This window comes from Silurus aristotelis, assembly GCF_946808225.1.
Source record: "Silurus aristotelis genome assembly, chromosome: 3".
In the NCBI taxonomy this organism is placed as follows: domain Eukaryota; kingdom Metazoa; phylum Chordata; class Actinopteri; order Siluriformes; family Siluridae; genus Silurus; species Silurus aristotelis.
This window is the reverse complement of record NC_139576.1, coordinates 17,176,790-17,199,142: the sequence shown is the minus strand read 5'-3', so window position 1 is coordinate 17,199,142 and position 22,353 is coordinate 17,176,790. Positions and strand designations below refer to the sequence as shown.

At 40.3% G+C, this 22,353-nt stretch overlaps 2 protein-coding genes across 8 annotated transcripts; one reads left to right on the top strand and one right to left on the bottom strand.

Moving 5' to 3' along the window:
* The first annotated feature begins 1,581 nt into the window (after positions 1 to 1,581).
* gabpa (GA binding protein transcription factor subunit alpha) lies at positions 1,582 to 7,517 on the top strand. 4 transcript variants are annotated; one of them, XM_083536821.1, is made up of 10 exons: positions 1,582 to 1,680; positions 3,281 to 3,379; positions 3,574 to 3,718; positions 3,812 to 3,896; positions 3,995 to 4,222; positions 4,506 to 4,700; positions 4,783 to 4,836; positions 5,113 to 5,241; positions 5,479 to 5,671; positions 6,125 to 6,853. In XM_083536821.1, the coding sequence occupies exons 2-10, from the start codon at positions 3,303 to 3,305 to the stop codon at positions 6,369 to 6,371; spliced, it is 1,353 nt and encodes a 450-aa protein (XP_083392947.1). In that variant the 5' UTR covers positions 1,582 to 1,680; positions 3,281 to 3,302; the 3' UTR covers positions 6,372 to 6,853. The 4 variants fall into 4 exon arrangements, with proteins under 4 accessions (XP_083392947.1, XP_083392944.1, XP_083392945.1 ...); XM_083536818.1 differs by lacking the exon at positions 1,582 to 1,680 and adding an exon at positions 1,778 to 1,922 and having other exon boundaries at positions 6,125 to 7,517; XM_083536819.1 differs by lacking the exon at positions 1,582 to 1,680 and adding an exon at positions 2,100 to 2,404.
* Positions 7,518 to 8,247: 730 nt separating this feature from the next.
* appb (amyloid beta (A4) precursor protein b) lies at positions 8,248 to 21,936 on the bottom strand. 4 transcript variants are annotated; one of them, XM_083536814.1, is made up of 17 exons: positions 21,467 to 21,936; positions 17,543 to 17,710; positions 16,989 to 17,118; positions 16,715 to 16,827; positions 16,149 to 16,336; positions 15,744 to 15,997; positions 13,457 to 13,627; positions 12,417 to 12,550; positions 12,251 to 12,325; positions 11,827 to 11,985; positions 11,611 to 11,739; positions 11,426 to 11,525; positions 10,972 to 11,169; positions 10,103 to 10,156; positions 9,069 to 9,160; positions 8,762 to 8,908; positions 8,248 to 8,649 (listed from the first exon to the last, which is right to left on the bottom strand). In XM_083536814.1, the coding sequence occupies exons 1-17, from the start codon at positions 21,524 to 21,526 to the stop codon at positions 8,548 to 8,550; spliced, it is 2,274 nt and encodes a 757-aa protein (XP_083392940.1). In that variant the 5' UTR covers positions 21,527 to 21,936; the 3' UTR covers positions 8,248 to 8,547. The 4 variants fall into 4 exon arrangements, with proteins under 4 accessions (XP_083392940.1, XP_083392941.1, XP_083392942.1 ...); XM_083536815.1 differs by lacking the exon at positions 12,251 to 12,325; XM_083536816.1 differs by lacking the exon at positions 13,457 to 13,627.
* Positions 21,937 to 22,353: the final 417 nt, after the last annotated feature.

The following is a 22,353-nucleotide window of genomic DNA, read 5'->3' as shown; positions in this document are numbered from 1 at the left end:
CCAGTCTTTTAGGTCAACACCTCTATGCACTGAGGAAATCTTATCTCGGTGTTATTGATTTGTGGATCATCATGACCAGAAAGCGAAATTCTCCATTAAAATATCTCCAGCATCTGGATGTTGACAATAATACACGTGACTTCCCTGATACATGGGCACAGACAATCTGCAATCACCCCCTAGTGGTAAGGTCATATTACTGCAGGCCTCACGGGAGCTACAGTATCACACATGACCTATTTAAAATGTGGACAAGTCAACATGGTCATGTGCTCCAGTTACAAAGTTTATCTCGGCTGTTTTTTGCTATTTTAATTTCATTAACAGGAGTTTTTTTTTCTTTAATTAAAAAAATAATGAATGAAAATATAATAAAAAACATGATTTCATACTATTGCAATACAGTTTGGAAAAAGATAAGTAATTGTGTTTCACAAGAGCTTTTGCATGGATCACTGACAAAGATAAGAAGAAGCAGCACACAAAAACTGTATGTTTAACTGATTTTATTCATTAGGTGTAAACATGTGATTGTTAAACAACCCTTCTGGCATTTGTGGATGTGATTATACAGATGTTTGAGTCCGACTTGTCTTCCAGATGAAAGCTTTTAAATGACAGTGATGTTTAAACAGCAGATTTCTAAACCCAATAATAAATGAGTTATAAATTGTGACATTTTATCTGATGAGTTGGAGGTTTAAGTTTAAAAGTATGAAACTTGGAAACTAGGTGGCTTCTAGATTCAATTCAGTTCAGTCTTATTTGTGTAGAACTTTCAAAAATGCACATTGCCCCAATGCAACTTTACAGAGATAAATAAGATAAACTATGAATTTATATTTTAGTACCTATAAGTTTAACTCTTATAAGTCTCTCTCTAATGAGTGACATTGGCGAGGGAAAATGCCCTGAGATGGTACAAGGAAGAAACCCTGAGAGGAACCTGACTCAAAAAGGGAATTATCCTCATTTTGGGGTGGCACTGAATGTCCATTCATTACAGTTCTATGGTTGTTGAGGTGTACAGTTCAATAAGGGGTCCTTAAATGCCGAACTGCGGTCGTAAGCCATGGCAGTAAAAGGTTTTATATTAATTAAATACTAATTACAATCCTAATCCATCCTCATAGTTCTTGAGTTGCTCAGTAACTTCATGGCTCTTTAAAATGTTCACATAGAACATGAAACAGTGATGAAGAAAATAGGTCTGATTGTAGCTTGGGATGTAGTTTTACAACTGAACTAGTCATTAGTGCTTATTAGGACATCACTTGTGCAAAGGGATTCCCGGTTTCTTTTTTTTGGGGGGGGGGGGGGCATTCCCATAATGCATTATTTATAGATATAAGATCATAACGGTTACAAATTAAGCACCTTTATTTACCCATAGATAGATAGATAGATAGATAGATAGATAGATAGATAGATAGATAGATAGATAGATAGATAGATAGATAGGAGACTGTGACGTTAAAGGCCATAGATAGACTGTGACGTTAAAGGCATTAAGCAAGGCATTGGTTTATATGTGCTGATTGTAGAAAAGTAAAATAAACACTACTGGTAGACTTGAAGACACCACAGGTACCTGATCGTGTAAACAGTGTAAATTGGTGACGAGCAACAAACTGCATGTAAGAAAAAAAAAAGATCCAAAAAGCTAATTTAGCGTAAATGGTGCGTAAACAATGTTGATTTGGTTTTATTTCAACTAAAGCTGGTTATGGAGTTGAGCAGCTCCCCCAGGCCGACTCAGGCCTCCTCCACATCCCCGCCCCCAGCGCGCTGCTCACCCAAAACTAGCATGAACACTTCGTGAAGTTAGCACACACTAAGCTAGCCGCTTACAGCCCAAGTCCTGAAAAAAAAAAAAAAAAAAACTCTTCAACACTTTCCCAACACATTCCCCAAAATAAGAGGTAAAGTGCTTATATTTATTTACATTTCTTCGGTCAAAAACAGAATTTAGATGTAAACTCGAGACGCCTGAACGTGTACTGTTATGTATTGAATTGTGGCCCGAGCTGTTTCCCGCTTTTTGTTGAAATTTCACTGTGTGGCTAACGCTAGTTAGCATCCTTAGTGAGTTTACCATTGGCACTAGCTAACCGCCTAGCCGCTGTGCTAACAGTGGATGTTGACGGAGCCGCGTATCTTCTCGATAAGTCATTTCGGAGCAGGTAACGGAGCGGTTACATGTTCGGCGTGTTTGACTGCATGACCGTGGGCTGTGAAAGACCAGACTACACGGTGAAGAAGTTCTCCATAAAAACGCAGGTGCGGGGGGCGAAGTGCTCGCTGTACCGCGTCCTGCGGAAGGACCAACGGCCAACTAAGATAGCCGAGTTCCCAGGCGTGTCTGCGGGCTGTGCTGAGAAGCTAACCGGTGCACAAAGGCCAGGTAGCGACAGGAGCATTATAGAACACTAAAATGTTGTTACCTGACCTCCAGATTACATTTACTTTTCCGCGTAAAACGGGCTAATCTGGAGCGCAGGCAGCGTCCCGGTTTGTGTAGCCCGCTTTCGGAAGTCTGACAGCGCCGCGCACTTTTCGCCAGGATTTCCGGCTGCTTTTACATTGCCCTTCTGTTGTTTTGTTTCCGTTTCTTCCATTTCCGTTCTAACTTTCCAGAATCAAAAGTGCGATGCGTGGCGATCGTTTTAAAGTTTCCAAAGTTTTTCCAAAGTCGCCGTTTCACACAATTTCACGGTTATATTTCGAAACTCGAAACGAGCCCAATATGGCAACTACGTTTGCTTGTTCTCGCGCGTCTTCGCGCTTCAAATCGGCTTTTTCGCGCAGCGCCGAGCTCCTGAATAATACCGAGTACGGCTGATCAGGCGCCCGTTCTGGTTTATGAGTGTTTAATTATGACATGGATGTGTTACTTAAATGGTAAATCATAGTGCTGGGCCTAGTCAGTGGCCAGGCCTCGGTTTTGCGTGAGAGTTGGAGAGGTTCAGAGAGGCGCCACGGCGTTTCAGCAGTCTCCTCCTCTCCGCTACTTCCACCGAGTCTCATAGTAAATCTGTATAGAGGAACTCATGTGAGCACCACTGACACGTCGGTCTCCGTTCCAAAACAAGGTCACAAATAGATTTCTCACATGTAGATTGTCATATAGAAAAACTATAGAGAATTATAGACACTTTGAACATCAATCACTTTGAACATCAATACATTTTCAAAAAGTTTTTTTTTTTAAATCAGAAATATCTTTGAACTTTTTCTTCTTGATGACAAAAACGATTAACTGTGCCGTTTGGGTTTGAAGGTGGCCGAATATCAGTGGTAGAATGTCAAAAAGTGAGGCTGAGGAGATGATCGAGATTGAGATCGATGGACAAGAGAAACAAGAATGCTTAGAAGAAGGGTGAGTTCTCTCTCTCTCTCTCTCTCTCTCTCTCTCTCTCTCTCTCTCTCTCTCTCTCTCTCTCTCTCTCTCTTTTCTTCTTCTCACTCATGCTTTCGGCTATAAAGTTGTGATGCCACAGCTCCAGAATGTTGTTAAAACTGCATTAGCTGTACATGTTTCAGTGATTTGTTTTATGCATGTGGCTTCTGTAGGATAGAGGAGCAGACCATTACAGCCAGCGATCTCATCACTCAGGACATAGATATCAACGAGCCGGTCGGTAACTTGAAGAAGTTGCTGGAGCCTCGTGTACAGATTTCTCTGGATGGATATGATATTTGTCTGCAGGACATTCAAGTGGGTTTTCATACATCTGCCTTACTCTGTTGCGGTGTGTGTGTGTGTGTAACAGTATAAGCTTATCCTTGATTTGTATTTTTTTTTATGTAGCTGCACCCTGACCACAGCCTTTTTGATCAGGGTGTAAAGACTGATGGCACAGTACAGCTCAGTTTGCAGATTATCACCAAACCAGGTATTATCACCTGTGTCATACCTGCACTTATTTTCTACAAAAAAGAGTCTTAGTATTTGGTCATAGTATTATTAACACTATTTTCATTTGCTCTGTAGGTGAAGAGAAGTTGAATATCTTAGAGATAGTGAAGCCAGTAGAGACAGTGGAGGTGGTGATAGATCCTGACGCGGCCACAGGAGAGGAGGCTCACTTGGTGGAGGATGGGCAGGTGATAGCAGTCGAGCGAGCAGCCATTGCAGATGAGACCTCTGAACAGGTGACCCGATGGGCAGCCGCACTCGAAGGCTACCGCAAGGAGCAGGTTCGACTCAGTATTCCTTATGGTAAGTCCCCCAATTGTGGGAAGTAGTTTATATTATTAATATCATATTAATATTAGCTGGTGCAAAAAAGGGCAGCACAAAATAATAAACTGTTATTTTTTATTTTTTTGCCATAAAACTGGACAGGCTAACAAATACTGATATGAAGATTGTATTCGGTTTGGAATCGAATTGTGCCTTTTGCAAATCTCAACCATAGAATGATTTTAGTTTATTTTGCATCCAGCATACTGCATTACAGTTCTGTATTATAAAACAATTTCTGTGTATGTAATTGTGCCAGATCCGGTGCAGTGGACAGCAGATCAGGTGATCCACTGGGCAGTGTGGGTGATGAAAGAGTTCAACATCGAGGAGATTGAGGTGGGAGGCATCCACATCCCGGGTCGGCAACTGTGCGCCTTCAGCCAAGAGGAGTTTCTCCAAAGAGTGCCTAATGGAGAAATCCTGTGGAGCCACCTGGAGCTGCTACGTAAATGTGAGCACGTGCACACAGTCTTTTTTTCCAATTTCAACTAAATGATTATTATGCATATTAATAAATGTCATATTTAATGCAGATGTTTTGGCGAGTCAGGAGCAGGGACAGGAAGCGACAGTCACTATTGATCAGCGTAAGTATCTTTGGCATTTTTACAGTACATGCAGTGACTTCTGATAAACCTAAGCTGAGACAGAGTTTTGGATTATTATTGACATAATTTCTTTTTTTTGCAACAAATAAACATGGTGAGTTATACAATCGGTTTAACGCATTTTAGATAGGTATGTAGAGCAGTTTGTGTTTAACTTTGCATTTTTGTGGTTCATTAAATTTGACATGAGTGAAGGATTAGTCTCTCTCGACCACTTTCATTAAAATTTTCGTTTGTCTTTCGCCTGGGCTCTAGCTGTTCAGATCATCCCTGCACCTGTACAACAGGCCACACCCACAACCATCAAGGTGCAGAAGCATAACAAAGTTCCCAGAGCACCACGCATCTCTGGAGAGGAACGCAGTTCCCCTGGCAACCGTACAGGTAACAGATGGTCCGAAATCTTGTGTGTGAAAATCCTTACATTTTATTGGTTGCAATAAAAAAAAAGTAACATTTAAACAGTTGACTTGTGTAAATAGCTTTTTATAATGATGCAGATTAGATTTTAGTAATAAAACATGTATTTAGGGACAGATATTTTTGTGTTTTTTATGCTATTGTTTTTCCGTTCATTAACAAATATAATGTATTGTAATGAGTTTGTGCCACTCCCCTCAGGTAATAATGGGCAAATTCAGTTATGGCAGTTCCTGCTGGAGCTGCTGACAGACAAGGATGCCAGGGACTGCATTTCCTGGGTCGGGGAGGAGGGAGAGTTCAAACTCAACCAGCCAGAGCTAGTGGCTCAGAAATGGGGTCAGAGGAAGAACAAACCCACAATGAACTATGAGAAGCTCAGCCGAGCCCTCAGGTTTGTTTAAAACCTTGTTATTGTGTAGTGGAAGTGTTTTATTTCAGCATAGCTTAAACAAGTCTAAACACACAGTCATGGAAATGTGGCTAATGGGAAACATCTGATGGCAGATTTCCAGCATGCAGCAACAGGAAATTATTTAAAGCACATACCTTTTAATGATTAGTAAAGGTGTTATTAATTTCTTGCTTAATTAGTCTGCTGTGTAAGTTGATTGTTAAGCTCATTAAATGTTTTATTTTTGTACTGATTTCATACTCGCTGTATTGTCTTTGATCAGTATAATTATTACTAGCTGCAGCAAATCAAGGTTATAATAAAACGAACTATGAATCAGCAGTGTCATTATGCAGCATGAGGTTTATGTCCTGCAGCTGTGTGCGGTTCAGATTTTCGACAGTCTGTTTTTTTTTTTTTTTTGCATGCTTACTGAATCCATCTCTCTCACAGATACTACTATGATGGTGACATGATCAGCAAAGTGCAGGGCAAGCGCTTCGTCTACAAATTTGTTTGCGACCTGAGAACTCTGATTGGCTACAGCGCCGCTGAACTCAACAGCTTGGTGACGGAGTGCGAGCAGAAAAAACTGGCACGGGTGCAGCTGCATGGCATCAACACCGTCGCCCTGACAACGCCCGCAGGTCAGCCAGTCACCACCGTCGCACTGGCCACCACATTGGAGAAGGACAGCTGAGTGTGAGGGGCTACGTAATAGATGATGTGGAGAAGGGAAGGGCAGCAAAGCATGGGCAAAGACTTTGGGCAGGACAAGTGCATTTATGAATGTGTATGCGTGTTTTATGAGTGAGTGTGTGTATATATCTATATATAAAAGAATGAGTGTTATGGGACAGTATAGCAGGTCCCGCAAGAGAGCATGATTGGGCTTGCGTGTGTGTAAGTGAGTGAGTGAGAGAGATAATGAAATTACTAATGACCATATTTGAGCTTTGATTTTTGTGTATGCTTTTTTCCTCTGACTGCAGGGTAGCATTGGCTGCATTTCCATTGTATATAAACTATGTTTTTGATAGCCACAATGGCAGTGTATTTTGATATTTTCCCTTTCTAAATGATGTTTTTTTTTTTATTATTATTTTGATGTTCTGACTCCCTCAAGGTGAGGTACTTTTTAACTGTCCACCAGGGGGAAATAAAGAGATAATTTTTTGAAAAGCTGTGTCGGGTCTATGCGTTACACACAAGCACACATTTCATTAAAATTCAGACATGAAAAAGTTCTATGTACATTCAAAACTTTTTATTAATGGGATACAGTGTAGAAAGCATGTTCCCCAGTCTAAGCCAATGACTCTGACAGATGCATACACAGGGAGAAAAAAAAAAAAAAAGACATGGAAAGGAGGAGTCTGACAAAGGTGGAGTCTTTTTTTTCACTGCCCCTCACTGACCACAGACACTCATCTCTGAGTATCCTTGCATAACCGGAACACCTGACTTAAGAGCATTATACAGAGTACTATGTCTGAACCATTTGAGCAAGTCTGTAATGTTGTACTGTAGTGAATCCCACTCCCAGCCTAGAAGGAGATGCCTGCAGAGCAGCTGAGAAAGTCATATTCCACATAGTTAGATTGACCTCATTTTGGTTCTAATACTTTCTAGTAAGCAGTAATGGCCATTTGACCTTCTGAGACACGGGAAAGACGACAAAAATCTATGCCGTTTAGTATTTTTGTGAATGTCACAGAAAGCAATGCAAATGTCAAATATATTTGTCTCCAAAAAGGTGTATAAAAACAATAAATCCACTGTTTTCTTATTAACTCCTGAGATGGAATGAAAGTAAACAGAGCCAAAGCAAAAGACCCCAGAAAAAGCCCAAACACAACATAAGAAATGCATAGGAAACCGACAGAACTCATGGGCTAGTATTTTACTTCAATTAACTTATTACAGCTTGCCCAGCCCCATGCAGCAGTGTGCGTGTGTTATTAAATAGTTTAAAAGAAAAGCACTGACTTCATTTACACCATTTCTCTGTCTCAACAAAGCTTTAAAGACATTTGGAATTTGCTATTCTTTTCAAATTACATGACCACAAGAAAACATTAAAATGTACAATCCTGCTATAATCTCTACATTAAGAGTGGCTGATGCCAGCATGTGGATCTGAAACCTCTCAGTCATAATTGCCATGCACTAAATAGGTACATCTATTTTATGCCTTGTCTCAATACATCACACACAATAAAAAACAAACTTTAATATTTTTCTTATGTATTATTTATATATGTATATATATATTTTTTATTTTTGTTTTAAATATTTTTCTGGAAAAAACACAGACCTTGGGCAAGACCGGCCTGGAAATGGAAAGCTCAAAATGACGAGTTACATTATTCTTGTTTCTGGCCATCTTCGCATTCAGAGTCACACATGAGCCCAGCATAGCTGTTGTCCGAATATCCAGGAAAGACAGGACGATGGAGGGAAGCCACAGAAGAGCGACAGGGGAAAAGCAGCCAATAAGTGCAGAAAAGAAAGGAACACAGACTGAGCTAGAGCAGAGACAACAGATGGATGGACTGGAAAGAGAAGACCAGGTGTAATGCAGAAAGATATTTAATGCTTGGAAATGACAGGTGCAGAAGTCCGGACAGACATATGGCTGGAAAAGGAAAAAACAAACAAACAAAAAACCCCACATGCCTCGCTTTTCTGTGCATACAACGTGAACACTCGTGTGACTGGATGAAATGGTCTGGTGATTGAAGCCACGCTCATCTCCATAAGTTCAGCACTAGAGCAGATGAATGATCAGCATTTATTATTATTATTAAAATTTTTATACTGTCCTTATGGAGAGAGATGAAAAGTGGGGAAGTGATATGGGTAAGAATGAAAACTTAGTTCTGCATCTGCTCAAAAAACTTGTAGGTGGGGTTCTCGTAGCCATTCTGCTGCATCTTACTGAGGTGGCGTTCTTCTGGAGTCACTGCGGCATCAACCTGAACACAAAAGCTCGGTTAGGGCATGGAGTGTATAGTTCATATTATTTTATAAGAACTTCGCTGCATTAGAACTTGCAAAAACAAAAAAAAAATCATTTAATGCACAGACCTCTATGACTCCATGGTGGATAGAGGAGTACTGCTTCTTCCTCAGCATTATGAGGGTGATTACGATGATGGTAGCGATGACAACTCCTCCTACCATTAGGCCTATTATGGCTCCCTTATTAGAGCTTACATCGTCTGCAAAGAATACCTGAGTGGACAACAGACCCATCAACCTTCTACCTTGTTACATAATTTCCAATGACACTTAAAACATTTTGAAGCTAATATACACCTTTGCTTTCTGTACAACCTTGTCTATGATAGTCGCTCTTTAATGTGTATGCTTAACTACATTTAAGTGTTTATACCAATCTCTGGTGATGTACATCATAGCCAGTGCTGTGCCTCTCTTCAGTGTTCATCCGCACTTCTGGCATCTCTTCTGGCTTTAGCCCAGACACTACACAAAAACACAAACAGGGAAAAAGATGGGAATGATTAACAACTTCACAAAAAAAACAAACCATTACACACTCAAAAGCTGAGAAGTAGTATCCAGAACTACTCTTTGCCATGTTAGTAGAGTATTATACATTTGGCTAAAACTACATAAAGACAGAACTGATAAGAATTTCTCACATTTATCCTCATCCTAAGACCATGTCCGTGATACCCTCAAATACAAAATGATCTCCTTGTGGAGATACATGTAATTATTTCTGCTGCAATATAGAGTGAAGCTTAAATAACAAGATCTTTGTTATTTAAGATCATGGACCTGATGTTTATTTAAATTTACTGTTTTGTACTTTTTTTGTACTGCTCTCTCCGCACTGTGAATCATATGAATTGCATGTGTAATTATGTGATTAAATTGGGTTCACATACTGTCTGTGTTTATATTATTGCAGGCCACACCATTTCCCTACGGGAAAACAAAGTTAATGACAGATGGTCAACTTGTCTATCTGTCCAGCATCTCTGATGTTTTGAGAAGGGTTTCCCTTTTTTTTAGTACAGAATAACATGCTGAAATTCTTACTGTGCCGATGAGTAACACACTATAGAAAATAAGGTTGATAGATGGTGGATACTGCTTTAAAAATTTTATGTGTAACTATAAAAGCTTAAGGGGGCCCTTGAGCAAGGCCCTTAACCCTCTATGCTCCGGGGGTCCCTTACGAGGGAAATATCAAGGTCCGTGACGTCGGAGTGACGTGGGGCCGCCTTCCCGTGGGCTCACCACCTGCAGGAGGGACCGTAAGGGACGGTGCTGTGAGGATTGGGCAGCAGTCCAAGGCGGAGGCCTGCTTAGACTGCTGCCCCCGCGACCCGAATTACGGATTAGCGGGAGAAAATGAATGAATGAATGAACTATAAAAGCTTCAAAACAGGCACTTACCGGGTCGTGTGGGAAGTCCCCTATCAGGAGCTGGACGGGCATCTACAGGTTCAACTGAGACCAACAAAGATGACATGTGATTACATACTACAAAACTTCCAGCATTGCTAATAAGCAGAGGTGGGAAGTAATAAAGTACAAATAATTTGTTACTGTACTTAAGTCGATTTTTCTGGTATCCGTACTTTACTTCACTATTTATTGTTGGCACAACTTTTTCCTTTCACTCATTAAATTTTTTCACAAATATCTGTACTTTCTACTTCTTACATTCTCAAACCAGGCTCGTTACTTTAGTTTGAATCTATTTGGTGAAATGATCAATATTTTGTTTTTCTAATTGCGCTCCATTTTCAGACTTTCAACCTATTTCTTGTCGTTGCGCTGCTTATTCAACTTACCAATGGCATATCATTTCCTGGTTGAGAACAGAGACATTCACGATCACATGATCATCTCTGCTTGTGTTCTATATGGTTGTTGAAATTATTTTATATTAATATGATGTGAGGTCCATGACACTAAAAAAGGTAGTAGTAATAGCTACTTTTTACTTAAGTACTTTGCAAAGCCCATATTTTTTGCTTTAACTTGAGTGTAAAAGTGTAGTCAGTACAGAAACACTAAATATTAGTACCTCTGCAATGACACACTACTGAACTTATTTTTAATATGTTTCAGGGATAACATGAATGTCTTAATGATTAAAGGAATTAACAAATTATACAAAGGCATTAAAGCGATTTTTGCAAGTTCTAGTTTCAGGAATAACAGCTTCTAAAGGCTTTTGTAAGCTGCTGTGCTGTCCCTGTGTGCGAGTTCTCTTCACTGTGGTTGCGATAATGTCCATGTATGTGAGTGAAGTGTACCATGATTATCAGTGTTGGCTTGGTTGAAGCTCTCGGGGTGGATGAAGCCCAGGTTGTCCTGTTCTACGGCCATGGAGTCAACAGATGGGGTGCTGTCAGGGGGCATCAAAGCGTCATTACCGTAACTGACTCTCATATCAGACTGAAGAGAGGAGAGCTGCTGAGTGGTCTCGGCCTGCACACGCACCAGAAGCAATGCTGCACAGACATACAGAAACGGACACAGATTAAGGCTTATGAGTCTCTCTATCTGGAAAACAATGCTTTTTAATGCATTAAGCATACATATATATTAAAACTTATATATATTAAAAGTTTCATATTGTGATTTTTGTGAGTTTTTCTGCCATCACTTTAGATGATTATTTTTTTAAATATGTTTTTTCAATAAAATGTTTATAAAAAATAATTGGAGAACAGAACAAAATCTAAACAATTAACATTTAGTACTCACCCACTTGGCTCTGGATTTCACTGGACACTTGCGGGACCTTGTAGAGGTATGCCACACTTTCATTCAGGCGCTCCTCAATGACACGCAGGTGAGCTAATACCTACAAGCAACAGGTTTACAGGTGACACTCTCATACAGTTCTATTAGGCTGAATACTGTTTGAGTGCAGGCAGGGATGTGATTACCTGAGGGCGGATCTGGGCTGCTTTCTTGGGGTCCACCATGCGTACATGCTCAAAATGCTTAAGCGTGTGCTGTCTGTCCTTCTGCTCGGCACGCACATACTTTTTAAACAAGCTAAACACCTGTCGAGGCTGCAAAATGGAAACATGATGTTCTACAGTTAACTCAGTGAGTGAAGAAGCTAGTTTATAGAAGGTTCAACACGGAAGATCACGTACCCGGGGCTCGTCAGCCTGTAGTGCAGTTAGGAAGCTGTCTAGTGCCATACGTCGCCGATCGTTAAGCAGAGCCTCCACTCGAGCAATGTGAGTTTCTACCAGTTGCTGCCTCTCATTGGCAGCCTCCTGCTCTAATGCTTCAACCTTCTCCTGGAAATGCTGTACACAAGAACACACACACACACACACACACACACACACACACACACACACACACATACATAAGGCCTACCACATTCACAATAACATCTTTGTATTGCTATTAGTAACACAATCTGTTACAGTAGTGAATTTGCTAAGTAAACAGTTTAGATGGCCTCTTTGAGCATTAAATACTAAATTACCATTTTAATCTGTTACTCAGCTCAGTACTATTGTTTGTATGAATTCGATCACCAATATCACATCTATTTTTTTTAACTACCTGAATGACAGCCTTTTTATCAGCACGGGGAAGGCTCTTAACCTGCCTCTCTGCCTCCTCCCACTCCCTCATTACCTGAAAGCAAAAAAAGCTGCACTACTACAAGACTATAAACAATATATCTGATCAAAACATACTCTAAGGTATTTTTTTTTGTGGGCCCCACCTGGGACATCCTTTCACGGTGTTTGGCCTCCAGACGCTCTTTAGCCTTTTGGAAGTGGGCATGTTCATTAATATCTCCAGGAGCCTCTAGGTAGCGGCCCACAGCATCAGGGGGGCTTGGAGCCATAGTGGGTACTAAGGTGGGGGTTAAATTGGAGCAGAGGAAATAAAAAAAAAATCATGATGCAACAATACTAGATACTTGGTTGTGAAGCAATTCATCAAATTTATCATTCAAACAAACATTTTCAATTCAAGCAAAACAGAAATGGTTAGTCATTTTTTTTAACTGATGCAATCCTCCTTCAAACCTTGTTCTTTATGAAAAGACAGGTGCATAATGCAGCAGACATTGATAGTGTTAGTGAGAAAGAAGCCGCTGTAATCTCAAAGTCTCAAGTTAAATACTAGACAGGTAGAGTATGTGTCAGTAGAGAAAGTGCTGTTGTCTGTGTGAACTGTTCACAAACATTGACCTCTGTGTGCTTTTGTCCGAGTGTGTCAGAGTGCAAGTGTGTGGGAGTATGAAACTTAGACTCCAGATTTTGGTGAGTCAGCTCCTGTGTGTGGTGTGTGTGTGTGTAGGTGCTATCAAAATGGTAGTATTAGACAGTGTCTCTCACAGCGCCAAACAATGTGCTGAACTGTGTGGAAACCAGAGAGATGTGGGTCATCGCCAGAGACTGGTCAGACCAGCCAAACTTGGACTACAGAGGCAAACAGTGCAAGAAAAACACGAAGTGCCACAGAGAACATATTTTAGTAGTTTCAGAGATAAATGCAGGGTGTTAGATAAAGAAAATATCAACACGAGTGATAAAACAGTAAACACACAAAAACAAATAGCTCATACTGTTCTTTCTTTCAGCATTTACATATGATTTCAAGTTAGTCAGTGCCTCCAAACAGGCCCTTCATAGGGCCCATGCACATTTACACAACCAGGCACAGTGCAGCACAGAGAACACAGAGACACAGTGCGAGTTATCAGAGAGAGTCACTCTCCCTTTCTAGACAGGACAGGTGGTCTCGGAGGCTTACACACGCTGCTGCTGCACACAGCCATGCAGTACTCCTCTGATTCAAAGTTATTGCGGTTGCCACCGCAGCCCCCGAAGGTGAACGGAGCACAGCGTCCTGTCTTGGCCACAAAGTACCAACGGGACAACTTGGCACGACACGGGCCTTTCCGAGCTGGAGCCCAGCACACGGCTGACAAAGGAGAGATGCTTCATGTTATACACATGTACACACCAGAGCTGCAGGCAAGACCACTTCTAAAAATAAGATGGAAGATAATTATATGCTCCAGAGTCTGTATGTATGTATGTATGTATATATGTACCTTAATTTCCGGACTATAAAGCGTATATATATATATGTATATATATATATATATATATATATATATATATATATATATATATATATATATATATATATATATATATATGTATATATGTATATACACATATATATATATATATATATATACACACATATATATATATATATATATATATATATATATATATATATATATATATACACATATATATATATATATATATAAATATAAAAGCATATATATGCCGCACCCACTGAATTTGACAAAGATTTTTGTCTTCCTTTAGGAGCATAGCGGTAATTTGGGAATAGCCTGGCGCCGCATTTTTCCACTATTACTGCATGTGTGGAGACCGAGGAATATGTCCTTATTATTTATTAATGCTTATTTTTAAGTTTCTTTGACTAACCCGTAACGCTGTTGCCAGGAATAATAAAAAAAGCACGAGTTTTGGAACCCTGCCTGTGCTTATATGATTTCTGTTGCAACTGGAGTTAGTAAACTCTCCCTTTACCCAGACTCAACGTGCTACAACGGCTTGTATCTAAACAGTTGCCTACCAAGAAAGTCATTGTTCACTGTCTTTCTCCTTCCTTTCACAACTATTTCTCTCTGGAGTTTATCTTTTGGCATCGTCGTGCGTTTAAGAAAAACTTTTTTTCTCCCGATGCCGTGCAGCTTTCACTGAAATTTCACTGGTCTAATGTTATGGGGTTCAGTTTTTTGGCTTGAAGTTTGTGAGACCGGGAAAAACCCAGGAAAAATTCATAAATAAGCCGATTCGTTGTTTAAGACGCGGGGTTAAAACGTAGGAAAAAAGTAGCGGCTTATAGTCCGAAAAATACGGTGTGTGTGTGTGTGTGTGTATGTACGTGTATATATATATATATATATATATATATATATATATATATATATATATATATATATATATATATATATATATATATATATTCAGCATGATTCATTTCTAGAAATGACAGGTAGGTATTGGTCACAATGTTTTCGTATAACAGCATGTATGGTTCTTTCGCTGTGGTATCACCGAATTAGCACAATCAAAAACCTGCAAAAATATGATGCAAAAAAAATAAAATAATAATAAATAAATAAATAAATACAAATTGTGCCTATAAAAAGTTAGTCTTTTTTCCATTAAACTACTGGAACAAAGTTTTATAAAAAAAAAAAAAAAAAAAAAGATTAGTCCATCTTTGACACTTCATCTTTGGCTCTAGCAGAACTTATAAACTTATATAACTTATGCTACCGCTAAAACGTAGTCTATTTTTGCAGACCTACAAGTGATTTATAAATAGAAAAAATGAAAACGTCTAATGCTTGCAAACAGTTCCCAGTTACAAATTAAAAACTACTTAGGAAGAATACAAATGTAATGGCCATCTTTACAATTACACTGATAAGGAGACATGTTCATGATTAGGTGGTCTGATAAAAGCCACAGCTCTGACATGCACAGAAACACACACTTCAGAGATAGAATCAGGAGAATAATCAGGCGACTGCATGAAATACAAAATGCTGTAGTGCACAAACATGACTGCTGTATTGTTTTACCCCTCATGTAAAAAAAAAAGAGCCGGTTTGTATTTTGTAGTTATTGTAGCCAAAGATCACATTAATTTTGTTGTGTTTTCTTCTCAATCTATTTCTGGTATATTGCTCAATGACTATTAAAGTACACAGGAGCTTGGTGTTGCAGAAATTACTAAACTTCCCCAAGACTGGTGGCAAAACCTCAGCCAAATGAATAGGCTTCACTAGAAGGCCTTTATGCACACACTTATATACACACACTCATTTTGCCTTGCACACAGTGGATTCACATGCACTCAAGGACTCTAATTCCAAACACAACAATGCTTAATTAGACAAACCCTGGAGAATAAAAAGGTCGGATGATGATAAATACCACTTCATCTGCCAAGACACAAAAACCTGCAAGCAAATGTGTCTTACCTCGTACAACTTCTTCTATAGACTCAGTGGTCGTAGTAGTGGTGGTGGTCATAGCAACATTTGAAGCTTGCTCAGTAGAGTCATGGTCATTTATAGAATCCTCATCCTCATCATCTTCCTCATCGTCTTCCACACCATCACCATCTTCATCATTCTCCCAGGCCTCTTCAACATCGTCTCCAATGTCATCTTCTTCATCCACAGTAGCAGACTCCAGTTCCTGCTGTTCTGCTGTAGGAGCTTGTTTGGTCATGCTGAAATCGAAGAAGAAAAACACGTGTTCACCCACTGACGGCTAGTATTCTAAATCCATACATTTGAATCATGTACTGCATGTCACGTTTCAGGGTGTACTTTATTAGGATAATCATATTATGTACCACTCTTCCTGCTGTATGAAAGTACCTGTCTGTGTATTCATTCTCAGCGGCTCCCCACCAGACGTCCGAGTTGGCTTCCTCCTGCTCTTCAGCCTCAGAGTCTCTCTGCTCCTCCAGAGGGCAGCACACAAACTCCACACCACGGAAACGGTCAATACCGCACGGCAACAGCATTCCAAAGTCATGCAAATTCATTGATCGGTCACCGCATGACTGCAGGCATGGAAAGAGGGACGAGAAAGAGAGAGGGAAAGGATTACAAAAATTACAGTCTAAGGCGTTTATTGATTTTAATATTGTGTTTCATTTTGGTATGAAATGGAGGCTGCTTTAGTTTTCGGTTCAGTAAGGAAATTTTGGAAAATTAATTTAACCACAATTAGTCTGAACAGTAAATTAATGCTAATTTATTTAGCTTAGCCAGGTCCAACAAAGAAGTGTCGGCATAAGCATTAAGACTAGTAGTAGATTACCGTTTAAATTTAGGTTACCAATAATGTAACCCTGCTGCAAATGTTTTACCGTTTCTCTACAAGGAAATGTGCTGAAAATGTACTGGGAACATGTGCAGTGTGTTCTGTAGATCCTGACCTCTTTGGCCACAGTGTGCCAATGCAGGTGGCTTTCACACATAACCATTCGCTCCTGGTGGAGGAACTTGCACTTATCAGGAACCAGAAGGGCATCGCTCACAAACTCACCGACTGGCAAACACAAACATGAAAATCGCTTGCTAAGTAATCATGTCTTATCTTCAGCTGAGACAACAGCCAAACACCCTGTGATGGATAAGTCACATTCCCAGCCACAAGATAGATGCATGTGTAATAAAAGACATCCACAACAAAAGCACACACTTACTCACCCAGGCAGCGGTAGGGAACTACAATGTGTCCATTGCTGCGGCACTGACGTTTGCCCTTCTTACACCAGTTCTGGATGCTGACTGGCTGGTTGGCCTCCACAACATTAGTGATCTGCAGTTCAGGATACACCTAGAAAAACAACAAACTACTTAGTAAATCTTTTTATTTGGTACTGGTTGTAATTATATATATATATAAATATACCGTAATTTCCGGACTATTAAGCGCACCCAAATATAAGCCGCACCCACTGAGTTTTTCAAAGAATTTCATTGGTTCACCTGAACCCATTCGCCAATTTCATTAGTCTAATGTTATGGGGCTCAGTTTTTAGGCCGCATGAAGCTTGTGAAACCAGGAAAAACCCAGGAAAAATCCATAAATTAGCCACTTCATTGTTTAAGCTGCGGGGTTCAAAGCGTGGGAAAAAAGTAGCAGCTTATAGTCCGGAAAATACGGTATATATAAATTAATGTTTAACCTCAATCTATAGGCAATATTTGAACTCCCAGGTTATCCTGCCCTTTCACTCACCCTACCCCACCCCCTTTACCTCCTGGCAGTACTGTAGAATTCCTTCCTTGGTTCCGATGCAGCTCTTGGTACCAGTAGGATCAGACTCCCACTTGCCACTCTGGACGTTGATATGCATGTTGAGTTTCCCACAGAACATGGCCACCTGAGGCTCAGCAAGCAATCCCACCGAGTCGTCTGATGGCACCTACCACCAAGAGACATGACCCAGAGACATGTGTGAGCTTCTGCACTTGATTAAGCTATAGGACAATTGACAACATTGACATTAAACAGTAAATTGCTGCCAGTATTTTATATACTTATGTGAGGACTATATTATTATGTGAGGTCCATCTTGTCAGGATGTTAGAAAAACTAAACATTTGAGAGTAATGCATTTAACATTACAATTTTTCGTTGTTGCAGGAGCCAAATTTCATCTTTCTCCCAAAAAACAGATTGCTTTACAGATTACTGAATAGCAGTGACTGTTAGTGCTTATTCTATGAACAATATTTTTCAACCTTGATGTAAAAGAAACAAAAAATATTTTTAATAATAAACATTGAAGTAAAATATATGTACAAGAAGCAAAACTCAAACCACATATCTTACATTGAAGATGTTTACATTTACAGCATTTGGCAGATGCCCTTGTCCAGAGCGACAAACAATTCTCTCATTCATACAACTCAGCAGTTGAGAGTAAGAGCCTTGCTCAAGGGCCCAGCAGTGGCAGCTTAGCAGCAGTGGGATTTAAACTCATGACCTACTGATCAGAGGTTCAACAGATTTATAACACAGTTACCACTTCCATTGTTTTTTTTATTTTTTATTAAAATTGATAAATTAAAAAAAAGGTCATAATGGCAAGGCAAAATGTGAAATAACCAATGTAGGAGAGCTGACGGTTCAGGGAAAGGAAAACAACTCAGGGCAGGACCTGTTCTGAATGAACATACATTAGTCACAATTCCCCTCAGGTGTGTCATTTCCACGCTTCCCAACTCCTGGCTCACCCATGCCCCCGCTGCCACAACCACTGATTACCTCAAAATGCAAATTGCAAATTTAGATACATCTATTCTAGTCAAAAAATAAAAACAGCAAATCAGATCACATAAGATGCATGTTTGCAGCAAGTATGTAGCTTATTGTTTCCTCTAATAAAATATCCCAACAAATAATTTCCCATCTAAAGTAATTTTACCATACAAAAAAGATATCCATTCAATTTTTTTTTATATTTCTTCGATATTAAAGTATTTTTTGCAGCAAAAACTTCTACAGAAGGATAACACCTTCAAGTCTCTTCGCTTTTAGTCAAGAAATTCAATATTCTCCCTGAAGCTGTCCCTACATAGAAAATGCTTTCTGAATATCACTGAACAATTTAACCAGTAGCCATGCTGTAGTGCTGTATGCTCTGCCATCAATTAAAATGTAGACATCATGCCAGTTCTGACCGCCACAGTATCGGCCTGTACATCTCACTGGATTAATGCTTGCTGGAGTAAAACCATTATGCTCCCAAGGTTATTTTCAGTCCCAGTGCACACCACCACAGTGCTGCTCTCTATAGACATTTTGCCAGACGTAGCTTTTTAAAATAACGATGAACAGTACAACTCTTTCATTCTCGGAAAGATGCTTTGCACACAAAGTGCATGTAGACTGTAGGGTTAGCAGGACAGTTATGCAAAACATTTCTGTTCTTATTCAAAATAAACATTAATTACAGTGTGAAAATGTATATATGAGAGAGAGAGAGAGAGAGAGAGAGAGAGAGAGAGAGAGAGAGAGAGAGAGAGAGAGAGAGAGAGAGAGAGAGAGAGAGAGAGAGAGAGAGCGAGCAAGAGCAGAGCTTTATTCTGGCTGCTCTAATGTGTTTATTATGACCTGGCTTTGCCCATGAATGTAACAGAAAACACATCCCAACAGCAAAAGACAGAGACTAACGCTTAACACACTAACACAGCTCCACTGAGCACAAGGATTATAGAACTGTTGTTTTTTGTCCTCCATATATTTCCTCAGAGTAACAAAGAATCTGATACTGTTGCCATTCTGTAATCGGCTTCTGGCCCATGAAGCCAAGCAAAAAGTCGACACAAATAACAAAATAACTACCAGGCATCCACTAGAGTTGGGCTGAATTATGAGCTCCTCCCCATGTCCCGAGTAAAAAAAACAAACAAACAAACTGTCAGTGCATGGCAAACCACAGCCATCCCCAGTTACAGGGCTGATGTTATTAACTGTTATTATGTCAGATCCAGGACCATAATAGTATCCAGCCGTTGACAAATATCCCATACTAGTGAACATCGTATACATAAAGATGTACACAACTGCACTAAGCATATGCACAAGGCGTTTCTGAATCTGATTGAGAAAACAGTCCGACTTAAGCATTTGGCAAATTCCACACCTATCAACCCAATTTCTAATGAACTATTACGTCGCATGTGCACATAGTCACAGTTCTTATCTTGTCTCCTAAGCGTTTCCTCAGTACACTGTGTACCCCGGTGGCCACATTCAATACAGGTACCTAGCAATAGTACAGGTAGTAGACTTGGCAATGGAAAACTGATGACTGTGTAGGTTTGCTGTACTGTGTGATAACAAACTGCCCAATTAGTATGTCCAGGGTATGTTTTCTTAAGTGTATATAAAGGGGGCAAAATGTATCAGTTTGTTTAAAGCAGTTTGCACATCTGGATGACAAAGATGGCTGGGCTCCACAACACACATCCTCTGGTGTTTTCAATCAAAGAAAACATTACAATGCTTTACCGTTTTATAAATAAACAATGAGATGTTTATTACACCTAATATAAAACTACTGAAGCTTGAAGTGCATTTCTGCAGTTACTGAAGTCGCAGTAACACAAACAAGCACACATCATTGTCACTAACACAACACTTGAGATGAATCACTGGCAGACACTGAGAGCAAACACTGGGTCACTACACGAGTGTAAATGAGTGTAAGCGTGTCGTTTTCTCAACATTGTGCTGAATTACATAAGGGGTGTGTGTGTGTGTGTGTGTGTGTGTGTGTGTGTGTGTGGTAATCACTGCAGCCCGGCTGCTCAGGGCCTGAACGATGCTGCCGTGTCGGCTAAAGAAAACGCCGCAGTTCTTCGCCGCCATCTTGCTTCTGTCAAAGCAAAGCATCTCCTTCCATCCGAATCCAGAATCCGACTGGACACTGCGATCATTTCGACGACGCTCTTAGCAACACCTCTACTCGACCTCGTTTACACACCAATTACACATTACTCATCTGGAGGCAAACAAAGTGAATGTTTAAAGAGGAAAAGAATAGGAGGGAATTATTTATTTCTAATTCACCAAAAAGTGTGACGTCTCAGTGGCGCAACTTCAGACCCCAGTCGTCTGGCAGATTTTAACTCGGTGTTTATGTTTACGTGTTTTTAAAATCATGTAAATAATCAACCAAATCCCTGCAGTAAACATCCCAAGCCTGCAGATCAGCGTCTAAAAAACCCGACAGACTGCAATGCTTCCTCTCATCCATATAAAGAAATGGGGAAAATACAGATCCAGTGTTATCCACAATGGAATAATAGGAGTCATAATATTCACATCTGGTTTGGGTGACATGATGGGCTTATTCATATGAAATACCTGCCACTTGCGGTGAGTGTCATCCAAGTACCCTTCACACATTACAGCAGCATTATACAACAAACCAGGAAAGCCATGAATCTATGAATCCAGCCTAACGGATGATGTTAATCCCTGATATATAGAAGCACCGATATCACACACACATACACCAGGCTTGGATGCTGGTGTTGACAGTATTTGCTGTGTCTGCATCCTCCAGGCCTATCGCGCCACAGCGGCTTTTGCTCCCCATGCCGTAAAGGGGAAAAGCGAGCAGGGAGGAAAGGCTCTCTCGCGTTACACAATATCCATGTTTTCTTACCTCGACAGCGAGCGACAAAGTCGCCGCTATCAGGAGCGCAAAGGCCGTGCTTTTGCCCATGCTGTAATCCCTGCGGCAGCGCTGCAACGCCGTCCACTAATCGGTATAAATCTCCTCTCTTCGATCCTCCGCTGTCTGATGCGTTTAATGGGGTAAAAGTGCGAGATGCGCAGATGCGCTGGCGCCAAGTCACGTGACACAACGTGGAACGGCTGGAATAGGGAAAAGTAGGCGTGGTTTCAACGGCTGCGTGGGTGGAGCTAAGCCCAGGTATTTAACTCTCGTCCAAACGTCCATCAGAGGCCTGCAGGTGCACTAACAACTCAGTATTTTTAGAGGTTCATCTAGAGTGACGAGGATGGACAGGGTTGGAGACAAAGTGAGAGAGGCCCGATTGTTCTAAAGTATAAATTATACTTTGACGGAAATTACTCCAGAACGTCCCATCAACAGAATGAGTTTTTGGTCCTGGAGTTTTCTACTTGCTTTGCTTAGTCTGTAGGTATTGTGCTCCTTAAAAATCTATCCCTGGTGTTGCGTTTAATCAAGCCAGACATTCCTTATTCTTCAGACTAGGTGATTAAACCTCAGTGTGCAGTTGTATAGAAGGCACATTTAGAAGAGTATCAGCATTTTAATCTGTGGGTCCATGTTTCAAGGCACAGTCATTCCATAATTATGGCTTTGTTACTGCTTAGAAGATTGTCAGTCCAAGTCAATGTTGGGTCCCTGGGCATGGCCTTTAACCCTATTTGCTTCAAAGTCTTCCATTTTAGGACTAACCCCATGCTTGTGCTATCAATTATAAACCTACTTATGTTTTCTTGTGTAATAGTGCTGAGCAGAATGTGCACAAGCGACACACCACATGTCTGCAGGGTATGTGC

What these genes read in the sequence shown, in the direction of transcription:
- gabpa (XM_083536818.1), top strand. Translation starts at nt 3,303, where the DNA reads ATGTCAAAAAGTGAGGCTGAGGAGATGATCGAGATTGAGATCGATGGA. An exon ending in CCTGGAGCTGCTACGTAAAT is followed by an intron (nt 4,701 to 4,782) that starts GTGAGCACGTGC and finishes TATTTAATGCAG; the next exon opens with ATGTTTTGGCGAGTCAGGAG. An exon ending in TTCCCCTGGCAACCGTACAG is followed by an intron (nt 5,242 to 5,478) that starts GTAACAGATGGT and finishes CACTCCCCTCAG; the next exon opens with GTAATAATGGGCAAATTCAG.
- appb (XM_083536814.1), bottom strand. Translation starts at nt 21,526, where the DNA reads ATGGGCAAAAGCACGGCCTTTGCGCTCCTGATAGCGGCGACTTTGTCG. An exon ending in GAGAATGAATACACAGACAG is followed by an intron (nt 15,998 to 16,148) that starts GTACTTTCATAC and finishes CTTCGATTTCAG; the next exon opens with CATGACCAAACAAGCTCCTA. An exon ending in TGAAATCCAGAGCCAAGTGG is followed by an intron (nt 11,170 to 11,425) that starts GTGAGTACTAAA and finishes ATGTCTGTGCAG; the next exon opens with CATTGCTTCTGGTGCGTGTG.